This window comes from Aricia agestis, chromosome 5 (genome assembly GCF_905147365.1).
Source record: "Aricia agestis chromosome 5, ilAriAges1.1, whole genome shotgun sequence".
NCBI lineage: Eukaryota > Metazoa > Arthropoda > Insecta > Lepidoptera > Lycaenidae > Aricia > Aricia agestis.
Window position 1 is genome coordinate 14,839,620 of NC_056410.1, and position 16,745 is coordinate 14,856,364.

Below are 16,745 nucleotides of genomic sequence, written 5' to 3' on the forward strand. Positions count from 1 at the left end.
TCTCACAGAAAACCGGCGTGAAACAGCGTTTGCGCTGTGTTTCGCCGAGTGAGTGAGTTTACCGGAGGCCCAATCCCCTACCCTGAACCTACTCTTGAGAGTCTCGATTTAGTTTTATATAGACGCAAGATTAGGTATATTGTATCTAGGCGCAAAAAGTGTGTGTTTAGACAAAAAATCAGTGTCGGGCACTTTCGCAACGTCTGCAAAGAAACTGTGATGAAGAACTAATTCAACTGGCCCAGTCCAGACTCCGCCCTCAGATTGCGGCTGATTCGGACCCTGTAAGTGGTCCTCGAACGGAAAACACAGGAATAAAAAACGAAACAAAATCCCTGTACTATTTTCATTTCCCGTTGTGTACAGTTTGGGGCAAACATTATCTTCAAAATCAAGATAGGAGCTGTTATTATCTGTAATCTGAATCTGACCAAGCCAGTCCCGAGTGTGTGAGCGGCCGAGAGAAACGGAATACCTACTGCCAAAACCTGGATTGGATTCGGTGAAAGGCTTCTATTATTATGGACTATTAGTATAAAAGATACACTTAGATTTTAAGATTGTTAGAACCGATACATCAAAAAGATAAGTAAGTGCCACGCTCCCACTTTAGGAATTTTATCAATCACAGCTTTATTTTACTTCCTAGATAATAAAAATAATCAATGGTGTTTAAAGTACACGGCCAATAATTCATTCATAAAATCTTATCTCAATCCCATTGATAGTCTTAGTACAATTGATAATTCATTAAACGTGACGTTGATAAGGTAAAATAGGGCTGCTAATGACGTTCCTAGTCAGTCGTAAACTGGTCATATAAAATATACACTTTGCTTGCTAATAGAAACAAAAACAAAATACATAGAATAAAAATAAATATTAAGAACATAGTTGTAACTTTTCATAAATTGCTTATTTAAATAATTACTTTATAATATTCAAATTATCAGCAACAATAATAATTATTATTAAAGAAATAACGCCTAGTTGTCACTAAAATATAAGGATAGCATTTGTTTGAAATGCAAATTAGGTATCTATGAATAATATTCAAATAAATAAATAGGTGTAACTGAACAATAACTAATAACTTGGATGAATGTCGAACTGAAACCACTAGAACAGTGGCAGCCCTGAACCGCCTACCCTGACGTCACGATCGCCCTGTGTGGTCGCCAACTCGCCACCATTGTGAAGGTGAAAGGTAGGTCGTTGTAAAAAATTTTAGCTATTCTATCCAAACAGGGGACCGATTCCCTTACGCTGCTATAATAAAAAATCAGGCGTTCACTTTTTAACTTTATTTAATTACATCCCCTTGAAATAACCAAATTTTTGACAAAGCAGTGTGCCTAGACTCTAGACTGCTGTATATTACACTAAAAGATAAATTATTATTAATAAAGTATACTGTAAGACTGACCGACGAAAAACGTCACAAAACATAATATAAGTAATACTTATAGTAGTAACATACGTACGTAGTTTTGTAAAACCAACACCACTAACTCCTGATTGGGAAAGCTCTTAGGTACCTTACTGTAGACATAGATAATATATAATTACCTAGCAATTAGTCTTAAGAAATTTGACTGTGATTTAAAATTTTAAATAGAAATATTTAAGTTAACACTATTTAAGTAAGCCAAGACCAGTTACCTCCCTATTGAGGAAATAATAATTGAATATTATCTTGACACTGTGATACCGTAGTTCACTATTCTATTGTTATGAGTTATGACTGACTAATTGTCTTATTTACTCATTGTTTATTTTTGTATAAACTTTACAGTTAAGTTATTTATATATTATAGGACCAGCTGCTTCATTTTTGGTACAGCTGCTAGGCTATTAATTATAGGATATCACAAAATCGTATCTCCGCGTGTGTGAGTGTGAGTGTGTGTGTGTGTGTGTGTGTGTGTGTGTGTGTGTGTGTGTGTGTGTGTGTGTGTAAAAACTGTGATTTGTAATCATCTGGAGATACTGACATTTTAAAAATTTATATAAACTATATATCTAATGCGAGTATCTATAGTCTATAAACATAACATAATTGTAAATAAAAACATTGTAAAAACTTAACAACCGATAAGGTCGCAACGAGACACTATTCATTCACCAGATCATAATATCTTTGTTCTAAACAACTATTATCAATAAAATTTATTAATTAAAAATTATAAAAGACACTAGGTAACGGAGACCTTGTGAGTTGTGTGCAACAAGTTAGGATCAACAGACAGTTACTAAAAACTACACAATAACCTACATAAGACAACTAAATTCAAGGATCTGTGATTACTATTAAACACAATAATTAACCATAGTCACAGGCTACGATTAATATCGGCATCTGTCTGCAGGTGTTTCGTCTTCTTCTAAGAAAAAGACAAAAGACGGAGGCGGATCCCGGATTAAAACCAATAGTACACACTGATAATTATTATTACTTACAATTTTTTGCTATCACAATATAGTTCAATGATACAACAGTGTAACATTGAATTATAAAACCCCCTACCTCTAAAGTTTAAACGATAACAATTCACAAGATAGCTGTATAACACACCCTTAAATTACAAACACTAATTCTTGTTCCCTAAAACTAAGATAATAATAAAAACAAGATGCTGCGAACACCACCAAAAATGGACAGTGACACCCTTACAGTTTCTTCTCCATCAAACTGCAATATTGACGAATCCGGACCTTTGACACGGCACGAGAAAAACTCCATGGTGAGAAAAAGTATTGAAGCTATAGAGGAGACGTGCGGTGTTCTGATATTCACTCCCCCTAAGAAAGAACGGATTGCTAAACACCAACCACCCAAAAATAAAAACAAAGCTGCAAAAAAGCAAGTAATTGAGGAGTTAATAATACCACCACAAACGTATAACTCGAGAACAGAAGAAGGAAACTCATGCTTCGAAGATGCGAAAATACTCCTAGGAGAGTCGAAAAACTTGAGAGGAGAACTAAGAAAAGGAATAGAGGATATGTTAGGAAGAATGCATAATTTGTTGAAGGAATCGGAACAGGAACTTAACGAACTTAAGGAAGTACGGGGCGAGGGTAGGAGAAAATACCCTTTACATTCATCCCTGCCTGCAGAGACGATAAACACCGTCGCTCTTGATAATCGAACTCAAGAATTAATCAAAAACTTGGAAGAAAACAACAGACTGCTAATAGAAAATAAAAGAAACATGGAAATATTAAAGAAGGCACTGGAGGATACAGCCGGCGGGGTGGGGGCGGCAGCGTATGCCAGCGTGGTGGCGGGAAGACCGACGCCACGGGCAGATGCTGCCGCGACCATACACTCGCTGGTGGTAGCCTCGAGTGACCAAAACAAAACAGCAGATAACGTAATAGAAAAAATTAGGACTGTGATAAAAGCAAAAGAGCGAGGAATGAGAATAGATAAAGTAAGGAAGGCGAAAGATAGGAAAGTAATTATAGGATGTAGGGATAAGGAAGAGATAGAAAAAATAAAGGAGCAAATTAGAAAAGAAGGGAGCCTGCAAGTGGAAGAAATTAAAAACAAAGACCCTCTCGTAGTCCTGCAGAGTGTGCTGAAAATTAACACGGATAAAGAAATAATCAATGCCATCAAACAACAAAATCAACACATCCTGCAGGGACTGCCGGAGGACCAGAATGTAATGGAAGTGAAATATAAAAGAAAAGCAAGAAATCCACATACTAACCACGTTGTTATGCGGGTCTCCCCACAAATCTGGCAGAGATTGATGGATCACGGTTCGGTATATATTGATATCCAAAGGGTTTCAGTGGCCGACCAATCACCACTGGTGCAATGCTCCAGATGTTTAGGGTACGGCCACACGAAAAGAGTATGTCGCGAGGCAATAGACGTCTGCAGCCATTGCGGAGGCCCACACCAAAAGGCAGACTGCGATAAATTATTAGCAGAGTACGCACCTCCAAAATGCATAAACTGTATCCGGGCGAAAATAGACAACGCAGAGCATAATGCCTTTGACGACTGCTGTCCGGTCAGGAGGAAATGGGACGCAGTCGCTAGGTCGACAGTAGTATACTGCTAAAGGCGCCCTTGACATGATTTATAGCACAAATAACGCCACCTATGAAAGAACCTGCAGAGTGGTACAGATCAACCTGCAAAGGAAGAAACTGGCCACACAAGAACTGATGATGGAGGCTTGCAAATTTACATTTGCATTGATTCAGGAGCCGTACACTGGAGCCGAGTCAGGGATGAGGGAAGTCAGCGGGGTGCGAATCTTCCAGTCTGGTGAGGGTGAAGCAAGGACAAAAGCAGCGATAGCGGTCTTCGATAATAATATCGAGGCTTCTATGGAGGCCCGATATACCTCGAAAAATATAGTTGTAGCCCGCATCGGACTTGGAGATCGTGTGATTACAGCTGTGTCCTTTTACCTTGAACCTGACCAAAATGTAGATGAGCACCTGGATCAGTTAGGTAGAATCGTAAATGACCTAGGACCTAGTGGCATCATCATGGGTGGCGATGCCAATGCAAAAAGTGTTTGGTGGGGCAGTACAGAAAACGACTCCAGAGGTGACGTCTTTTCCGGTCTGTTAAACCAATGGGGAATGGAAGTGTTAAACGAAGGAAGGAAACCTACTTTCTTTACCATCAGGGGTGGGAGGACATGCAGTAGCATTATAGATGTTACTGCGTGCACTCCTGACACTTAGTCCAAGATTGGAAGGTAGAGGAAGGGATGGTTTGCTCGGATCACAATGGTATTGTGTTCAGTATGGGTAAACAAAAAATTAAAATAAAACCAAATAGTGCAACTCGGAAATACAATACTAAAAATGCTTATTGGACAGCCTTCTTGGAGAAAGTAGCCCAATTAAAAATAGATAAAAATTTAAACACAGGAAGAATAGCAGAAATAAACACTAAAAATGAATTAGATAAAACCGTAACTGAATACAATATCGTCGTGACAAGCGCCTGTGAAGAGACCCTCCCGAAGAAGAAAGTTGCTATTCCGATAAAAAAGCCCCCATGGTGAAATGACGAGCTAGAACAGAAGAAAAGGAAGACCAGGACACTCCGCAGAAGAATTCATGGTGCTGCACTAGATAGGAAAGAATACGTTGTAAACGAATATCTCAAACAGAAAAAAGAGTATGAGGAGGAGGCCAAACAACAACAGGTCAAAAGCTGGAGGGAGTTCTGCGAAAAACAAGACAGGGAGACAGTATGGGATGGGATATATAGGGTTCTTAGGAAAACAGGGAAGAGACAGGAAGACTTGCTGCTGGTAAAAGGAGGAACCACACTCAGCGCTAAGGAGTCCGTCGAAGAATTGGCCGAGGTCTTCTATCCCCGGGATGATCCCAAAGAAGACACTGAATACCATAGCAGAATACGATCCCAAGCAGATCTCGTGAACCGAGAAGATGATCCTGACAATCATGATCCTCCGTTTACTGAGACCGAACTTAAATCTGCTATGGACAGTTTCAATCCTAAAAAGGCTCCAGGAGGGGATGGCCTTACTTCAGACATAATAGCGCGAACAGTGAACGCTGATCCAGAGTTTTATCTGAGTCTCTTCAACAAATGTCTGCAACTCGGGTGTTTCCCCACCATTTGGAAGGAGGCTACAGTCATAGTCCTCAGAAAACCGAATAAAGAGGACTATACGACAGCAAAATCCTATAGACCAATAGGCCTCCTTCCGGTGATGGGAAAATTATTCGAGAAGATGTTGGTGAGGAGACTCAGATGGCACCTGACTCCTAGGCTGAGTTCCCATCAGTACGGCTTCACACCTCAACGAAGCACGGAGGACGCCCTCTTCGAACTTATGAGCCAGATCAAGACAAACCTGAAAAACAAAAAGATTATAGTGATGGTCTCATTGGATATCGAGGGGGCGTTTGACAGTGCATGGTGGCCGAAGATAAGGGTGAGGTTGGCGGAGGAGAAATGCCCGATCAATATTAGAAAGACGATCGACAGCTATCTGTCGAACAGGAGGGTAAAGGTGAGGTACGCTGGAGAGGAATATGAAAAGGAAACGGACAAAGGATGTGTCCAGGGTTCGGTGGGTGGGCCTTCTCTTTGGAATCTAAAATTAGATCCATTACTCAAAAACCTAATTCAGAGGGGGCACTATGTCCAGGCCTTTGCCGACGACATAGTGCTCCTCTTCTTTGGTATAACTACGGACGTCATAAATGAGGCTGCGAGAGATGCCCTTGAGTATACGCACTCGTGGGGAGCGGAGAACAAATTGAAATTCGCTCCCCACAAGACGCAAGCCATGGTCATCACTCGCAAGCTCAAATATGACACTCCAAGACTAAGCATGGGAGGGGTCTTAATAACTATGACCAACAAAATAAAGTTATTGGGCCTAACCATCGATGACAAGTTGACCTTCAACGCCCATATAGACAATGTTTGCCGGAGAGCCGTGAAGTTACACTCTCGGCTCTCACGAGCGGCCAGAGTCAGCTGGGGGCTGAAGGCCAACGTGTCAAAGATGATCTATAATGCTGCTGTGGAACCCACAATAACATATGCGGCCTGTGCATGGGCGGATTCAGCGAGAAAGCTGAGTGCACGGAAGCAGCTAAATGCAATACAAAGGGGCTTCGCCCAAAAAGCATGTTATGCCTACAGAACTGTTTCCTTGCACTCAGCTCTCGCTATTTCAGGCATATTGCCGCTTGATCTACGAATCAGGGAGGCGGCTAACCTCTACTTAGCCCGAAAGGGAAAAGCCGAGACCATTATCCGGGACTTGGAGATCGAAACGGTGGAAACTTTTAATAACACCCCCCACCCTGCACAAATACAACGATTAGGCTACACCTGCCTGATGGACCAGAACGGGATAGACAATACCAACATTCCGATAAAAATTTTCACTGATGGTAGCAAGCTTGAGGGTAAGGTGGGCGCAGCACTGTCAATATGGACAGGCGATCGGGAGACGCGGCACCTTAGGCTCAAGCTTGCAGACCACTGCACAGTCTATCAGGCGGAACTTCTTGCGCTGAGCAGGGCCTCGAAAGTTGCTCTAGATACATCAGATCACAAAATTGGTATCTACAGCGATTCAAGAGCGGCAATCGAGGCCGTGTGCAGCGCCGGAACCATTAATAAGGTTGCCTTACAAACTAAGAAGAACATCGCGTGTGCATTGAACCAGAACAGAGAGATATTTCTGTTCTGGGTCAAGGCACACGTGGGACTAACAGGGAACGAACGCGCTGACGAGTTGGCCAAAGAAGCTGCAGTTGGACTGAGGGTTAAACCCCATTATGACCTGTGTCCGGTCTCACACGCGAAGAGGCTAATCCGTGAGGAAACTCTTCGTGAGTGGGATCGAAGGTACCAAGAGGGTACTACTGGAGGTGTCACTAAAATGTTCGCACAGGATATAGGGGCAGCTCACAAGGTCTTTAAGGAGATTAAACTCAATAAGGAAATAACACAGGCACTGACCGGGCACGGTGGGCTCTCTGGATATCTGTACCGCTTCAGGTGCAAAGAGAGCCCATCGTGCAGGTGTGACCCTAGTAAAATAGAAGATGTACCACATCTTCTAACAGAATGCCCAATATACTCGAGGCCAAAATATGATCTGGAGATGAAAATAGGACTAGAAATTAATGTTGATAGCATAAAGGAAATAGTAAAAGATAAGAAAAATAGGGAAGAATTTTTGCTACATTGTGTTAAAATAATAAAAGGAGTAAATAGTATTAACAGAACAGAAAATAGAAATAGGAGATAAGTGTATAGACATAGGACAGTATAAATTGTATTCAGAACATAAATCCCTCGAATAAAAATCAGGGACAAGAGTATTTAATAATAAAAAAAAAAAAAAAAAAAAATCCCCTACCCTATTCCCTTCCCTACCCTCCCCTATTTCCCTATTCCCTCTTAAAAGGCCGGCAACGCACCTGCAGCTCTTCTGATGCTGCGAGTGTCCATGGGCGATAGAAGTTGCTTTCCATCAGGTGACCCGTTTGCTCGTTTGCCCACTTATTTCATAAAAAAAAAAAAACTAACGTACAGTTTAGGCTTGTCTAAATATAGTTCAACCCTTAATCAGGCATAGTACTATTTATCAACCACCTAGGTAATTGGAGTTGTATAGTGATCTTTGTCTTTATTAAATTCATAAAACCTATTTTTGATTACCAATATTTGTGTCGTATCGTATGAAGCTAAAATTTATTACAAAACAATTCATTTTGGGAAAAATCATTGTTCAAAGTAAGTGGTAATTATATGCCCTATGCCGTCGACCACTTAGTTTTTGTCTTAATTTAAATATTTTTATAGAAACAGATCTCAGGTATACATGTACGTTCAATAAAAATTGAGACCACACCATATACTTAAAAATATTTTAATGTTATGCACATGGGGCCCGATTAAGGGTTAAAGAAATTTATCAGAAGCCGGTGGACCTACATAATTTAGGCAAGTTATGTCAAGCCCAGCTGCTAACAGACTTGGCGTAACCTTATCAATTTACATAGTGTTAGGTCCTGGGTCCACCATCTACCACTTTCTCTGATGGTACTATAGTATCATCAGAGAAATTGGTTCATAGGTAGATATATTATCTATAATATTATGCTTTCTCTACTTAACAACAACCGCGGATCAAGCCACTCTTATTAAAATACGCCACCTCTATACTATCTAAGTTATAGGAAAGCATAAAAATGTCACAGAGGCCTACATGACGCAAAGCCACACATAAATCTTTTGTTTTATTAGCAAATGCCCTATCCACTTTATACGTGGCTTATTTTATTTATGATAATATAAATACAATGTAATTGTATTTATATTACCATAAATAAAATATACGCCAAGTTTACAATTTGAATATTATTATTGTATTTATGACGTTTTGCATAAAGCGGAATGCTGAAGATGCCGCAAAATATAGATATTCTTATTTTAATAATGTACACAATATAGTAGGTAGATGAATAATAATTAATAATTAATCTACATAAGCGTCAGAATGAAGCGATGGTAAGTAGTAAATTATCCTATTAGAAATAGGTACCCAAACAACCGTTAAGACATTTAAATCTAGGTACAATATCCTACTAATATTATAAAGGCGAAAGTTTGTTTGGATGTATGGATGTGTGGATGAATGGATGTTTGTTACTCTTTCACGCAAAAACTACTGAACCGATTTTAATGAAACTTTACAATAATATAGCTTATACATCAGAATAACACATAGGCTACAATTTTAACCGACTTTCAAAATGAGGGAGGTGTTATGTTCGTTTTCTTATGTTCAACGATTACTCCGCCGTTTGTTAACCGATTTTCAATTTTTTTCTTTTGGTATATAGGGTATCATCCCAATTTAGTATTATATTCACAAAAGTGGTGATCTGATGAAGGATGCATAAGTAATCGAGGGAACTCCTCAAAATTTATATGGAAACATGTGGTGACTTCGGTTTCGTGAGAAGTATTCTAAGCATATGCTACCAACAAGTAAGATTTTGCACCGAGGTATACCTGGTATACCGTGGTTCGGAAGGTGCTGAAAGAAATCCTGATTCTTTATAGATACAAGTTTGGGAGTTTCGGCGTTATTTAAAGAACGGAAAGCATATGCTACTATGCAAATTACATTCATCATCATCATCACAACCATTTTATACCATACATCGTCCCATGGTTATGACTTATGAGCCTATAATGACCCTGTTATTGGTACGTTTCATAGTCTTTTAGATCGAGACTCAAGTTTGTCAAGCGATAATTGAAAAAAATCTATACTTAATATTGCTTGAGAGTATGTTTGCTTGAACGCGCTAATCTCAGGAACTACTGGTCCGATTTAAAAACTTATTTCAGTGTTAGATAGCTAATTTATCGAGTAAGACTATAGGCTATATATTATCACGCTAAGACTAATACGACCGAAGAAACTCAGGAAAATGTGGGAAAAACGGGGGAAATATTAGAAATTACGAACTACTGGAGCAATTTTTATGGCAATATTTGGCACAGATATAGAGTAAACCAAGTGAAGGGAGTAGGGACATAAGAGCTATTTTTTATGGGAAAATGTACGGTTTCCGTAAAATTCCTAATTTACGCGGGTGAAGCCGCGCGGGACGTCTAGTACAATTATATATACAATCATATACAATGTATACAATAGATAATAGTAAGTATAAAAAATGTTAATGAGCGTATCTCGCCGATGAACTTTCGTTTGGCGAGGCTTAAAATGTATTTAAGTTATAGTTTTTAAGTTTTTGAAATGAATAAATATATTTAAAAAAAATATATTTCATTAAGTACATTTATTTTGCAATAACTTTTAACCAGACTCTACCAACATACGCCATCTTTCATTTTGTTTACGACCCAATACGGATAAATTCCATATCGAATGTAACATGCAAATGAAGCAATTTTCTCATGATTTTTCTGCATACAGATCAGATAAGTTTTATTATAAGAGTCCGTCGGAAACTATGTATCACAAGTGGGCCATCGATCGGGCACAGCTGCGATTTACGACCGTAAACCGTGGCAACTCGATAATAGCCCGGACGAGTACCGCCTTTCTTCTACTCCACTTACGCCCTTTTACGTCCTGCTGACAAATACACGCGATTTGTTATTTGTCGTCATCTTGTCGAAGTCATTTGGGCAATTTTTGTTATTGAATAATGCGAGTCCAAGTTTTGATGTAAATGTTAACAATGTGGCTCCAATTTGACGTAAAATTAAAATTAGCTCAAATATTTGTTGCACTTTTGGTTTTTAATTTCCTTTAGAATAGTTTTTGTCAAAACGTAAAAATTGTGCTATAGTTTAGACTGTATGTTACACGCCACATTCATTGCCGTAATTTTTCGGGATAAAAATTTTCTATGTCCTTTCATGGGACTCTCCAGTCTCCAGTATCCAATATTCATGCCAAATTTTATATATTATTATGTTTGTAAAGATATACAGACCTTTTTTTAACATGGAGAATGCTTTACGCATCCCCGGCGGATTGGGGACATCGACCGGGGTATGTGGGACTCTCCAAATAACTACAAACTAAAATCCCATGGTGCTCCACTCCCCGCTTAGTTTATTTATCAACTCATCACAACAAAGATATTATACAGACCTAAACACTTTAACTTACTGCTATTTTAATATGCGGAAGTATGCGTATAGTAAAATAAGTATAAATTTCGACTCTCGTGTAACATTTTCTAGTCTGATAAACATTTTTAACGTATCATGATTTATAAGCATTTATTACGTCTATATAACACGTTATGAACCTAAATCGAAAGTCGTATCTCTTCGAGCACATATTGCCATTTTCCAAAAGAATAAACTCGTCTTATGATACCGCGAATATACTAGTTGATAAAAATGGCATACAATTTATTTATTACACGCCTATTGATTCCATTTTGGTGCTGATCCGCCCGATTAGGCGTCCGAAGAAAACGTAATGGTGGAGTGAAGTTTACGGCCTAAGTAAGAGGACGTACACACTAGCTTTTAAAGAAAATAATTATGAACCTACGAACGTAAGAAGGATAGAAAAGATCGCCTGCTTTTAGCCATCAGTATCAGAATAATTTTGTAAAATATATTCGTTATAGTTAAAACCTTTTAATCCCTCTCTTGTAACCATAGAAGCTTGACACACAAATCACATATTATAATAGTAAATATTTATAATGCAATTCGCAAAATATGTGAATGTATTTATCTTACATTCACATTTGCAAAAAAATCTCAAGTTTTCAGTTAGTGTGTAAGCGACTCTAAGTTTACGGTCTCAGTAAAGGAACAAAAGTAAACGAAATTCATCTGATAAGTGTAAAGACAACACGGGCACTTACAGATAAAATCTAGGTAGCGTTTGAGATAAATTACTTGGAAATGTTTGTAACGTTTAGCAGATAGCTTTTTCTAGAATTAGCAAAGCCATTCTTTTGGTAAGTGTAAATGTGAAATGTGATAGAAATTGATATCTTGGTAAGATAAATTATTACCGTTAAGATTTTGGGTCAATCTTAAATTTACCAATTATTACTTTATAATAATAATAATATTATCTATGGACGCTTCACACCACGTCAGTCTGGCCCCGTGGTAAGTACCTGAAGGACTTGTGTTACAGGTACCAGACAACCGAAATATATTTAATACTTTTACACTATACATAATATATTTAAGATTTTTATTATATGATACACATATTTAATATACATCCATGACCCAGGAACTTTTAAAACTTCTTGTTCCGTCGGCGGAATTCGAACCCGCGACCCCCGGCTTAGGCTACCAACGCGCTCACCACTGAGCCACCGTCGTCAAATAATTTGTATGCTATTTTGTATATTACTTTGTATTCTATGCTAGATAAGCTGCGAGATGTGGCATAGGATAAAATAGCGTTCTGATGTTGAAGTCGAGGTCAGTTTGAGTCGTTGTGCAAGAGGTAACTTACTACGCTTGCCAGAGGTAAGTTACTTTAGTGATTAAGGGCAAAAGTGTTGCACTTTGTATGTTCTATGTGTATTACAAAAGAAAAAATACTTAAAAACCGTGTAGAATTGTGCTACTTCTAGTGACAACAACTCTAAGAAACGCACTTTTATAGAAAAGAATATAAGAAGATAAGTAGGTGTCTTGTTAAATGTGATCTCCTACAACCGCAAGGGCGTGATCAGACGTGCGCGTGTTCTGCGCGGGTTATACTATGGGTATGGGAAAACACGCGCGCAGTGTTTTCCCATACGCTATAGTAGAACACACGCAGAACACGCGCACGTCTGATCGCTCCCTAAGTCTGTAGGAGTTAAAGTATTTTCAAGTATCTGTGGGTGTAGATCCTCTGTTGTTGTCGCGTAAAATAACCTAAATAAAGACAAGTATATTTTTAGCTCCAAAATTAGAGCATTGTAAATTTCTGTTTTTCTTTAAAAATTACGGTACAAACTGCCAATTAATGTACTTTAGTAAAAGAAGTAAATACATTTTAAGTTATCCAATAAAATAATAATTCAAAATAATATATAACTAAAACTATTACGTATGTAGCAAAAAAATCTCTAAGGCTAGGTTTTCATGACTTAGAAATTAGGATTCAGCTGCACCGGTCGCGTCATATATCGTGTATATCGTGTAGATAGATCTACACCTCAACATTTGAAACGTATCTATAAGAATAATTGAGTAAATACCTATAATACTACAGTACGTAATGCACAATTCCTTGGTAAAAGAATTTCATTGCCAATAAATCAGTGGGCCGATTAATATTAATTCTTTAATTCTACATAGTTGGATTCAATAAGTCCCATACAAAGCGGTAAAAATACAATATTGGGAATACAATTTGAGGCCGACACCCGCTTGTTGAAATTAAAACGCCGGGCTGAAATAAGGTTGCAGCGCTGGCCTGTAAAATTTCCTGTAAGCTGCTAGTGACAATATTTTGTTGTAGGGTTACTTTAAAACAAATTACTTGAACGTCTATCAGTTATAAGCAGTATAACTGATAGACGTTCAAGTAATTTGATGAAATCGACTATTTCGTTAAGGCTGATAAAAGTGTGAATGCGAACAAAAAATACCACATACGTGGGAGAGCCATGCTTCGGCACGAATGGGCCGGTTCGACCGGAGAAATACCACGTTCTCACAGAAAACCGGCGTGAAACAGCGCTTGCGCTGTGTTTCGCCGAGTGAGTACCGGAGGCCCAATCCCCTACCCTATTCCCTTCCCTACCCTCCCTATTCCCTTCCCTTCCCTTCCCATCCTTACCCTCCCCTATTACCCTGTTCCCTCTAAAAAGGCCGGCAACGCACCTGCAGCTTTTCTGATGCTGCGAGTGTCCATGGGTCTCGTTTGCCCCTTTATTTAATAAAAAAAAAACTTTTCAACTAATTAAGATTAGTCCTTGAAATTGGCACTAATGCCTACACTTAATTATTACTAAGCAGATATTTATTTGTCATGCAGAAAATGTTCTCTGCTCCGCGATAAAAATTATCTACATAAGAATGTTGGTTTATTTTTATCGCGGAGATACTTTGAGTTCCGGAAAAGAAACTATAAATTTCGTCAAAGTTGGTTTAGAAATTCAAGCGTATAAAGGTAACAGAGAGAGAGATAAATCTTTAATTAACAGTGATATTGAATGTACTGTACATTCAATATCATGGATAAATCTTTACATTATTAATATTGATATGCTATATTCTTGAGACAGCTTTGATATACATCGGACAAAGGCTTTGTTGGTAGACACCGCAGCTGTCAATCCTGGTTCCTGACAGGGCATACTGTTGTATATTCTATAATATACTGTGTTCAAGTCCAGTATAACCTATGGTAGATTGAATTCTAACAAAATTTACCATTGACTAATAAATAATAATGTTTACTCATTTGTCATGGCGCTGTATATAATAATATGTTTTATTTAATTCTCTCTAAACTCTAATATAACATTTCTATGTGTACGTTTTTTTTTAAGAGATAAGGGGGCAAACGAGCAAACGGGTCACCTGATGGAAAGCAACTTCCGTCGCCCATGGACACTTGCAGCATCAGAAGAGCTACAGGTGCGTGGCCGGCCTTTTAAGAGGGAATAGGGTACAAGGGGAGGGTAGGGATGGGAAGGGAATAGGGGAGGGTAGGGAAGGGAATAGGCTAAGGGATTGGGCCTCCGGTAAACTCACTCACTCGGCGAAACACTGCGCAAGCGCTGTTTCACGCCGGTTTTCTGTGAGAACGTGGTATTTCTCCGGTCGAGCCGGCCCATTCGTGCCGAAGCATAACTCTCCCACGTATATACGTTCAGAACAAAATATTGGAGTACGCATCGAAACTGAAGATATTAATTATGAGTATTGAGCATATTGTGTACCCACCTACCTAATAGAGGCATTTCATAGCACTACGGTAATATTTTTATTTATGCAAGATAATATCTTTCTTTTTATAATAATATGACAGTTGCATCTTACCGTCGTATCTCGTTTTAATAAAACAAAAGTACAAAGTGCGCCAGCCCTGTGGAAACAAAACTTATAACGACAAAAACGTTTCTGGAGGAACTTGGGCGCATTTCGTTCCGTTATGAAGCGGAATTATGCACAGTTTAATTAGTGTTCCTCAGTAGCTGCTAGTGTCACGCCGCCTTAACGAATGGGCGCGGGGTGCCGGGTCTCCTCAGAGGTTGCTCGCTACTTTGTGACCTTTGGCAACCTCTTTACTCGGGTTGCTACTTTTGCACTCCCCGCACAATTTCATTGTTTGGATTGCTACTTTATGCTCTTTGGCAACCTCTTTACTCGGGTTGCTACTTTTTCCCTCTCCGCACAATTTCGTTGCTCGGGTTGCTACTTTTGCCCTCTCCGCACAATTTCGTTGCTCGGGTTGCTACTTTTGCCCTCTCCGCACAATTTCGTTGCTCGGGTTCCTACTTTTGCCCTCTCCGCATAATTTCGTTGCTCGGGTTGCTACTTTTGCCCTCTCCGCACAATTTCGTTGCACGGGTTGCTACTTTTGCCCCCTCCGCACAATTTCGTTGCTCGGGTTGCTACTTTTGCCCTCTCCGCACAATTTCGTTACTCGGGTTGCTACTTTTGCCCTGTCGGCACAATTTCGTTGCTCGGGTTGCTACTTTTGCCCTCTCCGCACAATTTCGTTGCACGGGTTGCTACTTTTGCCCCCTCCGCACAATTTCGTTGCTCGGGTTGCTACTTTTGCCCTCTCCGCACAATTTCGTTACTCGGGTTGCTACTTTTGCCCTCTCCGCACAATTTCGTTTCTCGGTTTGCTACTTTGTACTCTTCGGCAACCTCTTTGCCCGGGTATTACTTTTGTATCTCGATAGACTTCACAATAAAGTGAATTATTAACAACCGCGGTTGGACAGTTGAATTCGTAATAAGACAGGTAATTTCCTGAAAGTAAGCCGAGTGAAATATTAAATGTTTGGTATTGCTTTAAACTAAAGTATTTATTTATTCAAGTGCCTTGTAATGATTTGTGATATTATAATTTTGTATGAGTCCCTTTTCTAGTAGCTAAACATATTTTAGTATCTTAAAAATTGTATACAACTACATTCATCGATTTTGCAACACCAAAATGCCAATTACTTACTAGTCCGTCTATAATCACAGTGGTTCCAACATAGTCAAGAAACCTTAAATTAATCACAGTAATTTTAACAAAGTCAAGAAATTTTACTACCACCAAACGTACAACAATATTGATTTACCATAGTTATGAGCACGCAAGCCATGCATGTCATTTGTAAGACGAACTGAACACGAGACCCAATACCTCTCCTATGAAACGCCAAGTTAAATGAGAAATGAGTTAGTGCGAACTTTGACAGGGGTCCGGGTCAAGTCTTGAGATTAATAAAATTAGCGATGATTTGTTTGTTCAGGCCCGGCCGGAGCAGCTCCGAATGCTAATGAGCATTGTTACGCAACTGGATTTTTGAAGTATTGATGTGAACAACAGCAAACATGCAAATGAAATAGCAGGTTCGTCTTAAATTACAGGTAGAAATAGAAACGCTGACAGAGTAACATTATAGATCTCATTTGTCAATCAGTCACATTGTCTATTATTCCTAAAGAATCCCTTTTTTTTCCTTGACGGCGCGGCGCCTACGCTAAGCGTACGTGTCGTTAGATATAATAT

The 16,745-nt window shown here is 39.0% G+C and overlaps 1 protein-coding gene across 1 annotated transcript; it reads left to right on the top strand.

Moving 5' to 3' along the window:
* Positions 1 to 4,092: 4,092 nt before the first annotated feature.
* LOC121727128 lies at positions 4,093 to 7,784 on the top strand. Its single transcript, XM_042114807.1, has 3 exons — positions 4,093 to 4,660; positions 4,855 to 4,949; positions 5,151 to 7,784. The coding sequence occupies exons 1-3, from the start codon at positions 4,093 to 4,095 to the stop codon at positions 7,782 to 7,784; spliced, it is 3,297 nt and encodes a 1,098-aa protein (XP_041970741.1).
* Positions 7,785 to 16,745: the final 8,961 nt, after the last annotated feature.

Coding starts and splice junctions, on each gene's coding strand:
- LOC121727128 (XM_042114807.1), top strand. CDS start 4,093: ATGATTTATAGCACAAATAACGCCACCTATGAAAGAACCTGCAGAGTG. Junction 4,661..4,854: donor TACTTTCTTTACCATCAGGG/GTGGGAGGACAT, acceptor CTTATTGGACAG/CCTTCTTGGAGAAAGTAGCC. Junction 4,950..5,150: donor AAAATGAATTAGATAAAACC/GTAACTGAATAC, acceptor TATCTCAAACAG/AAAAAAGAGTATGAGGAGGA.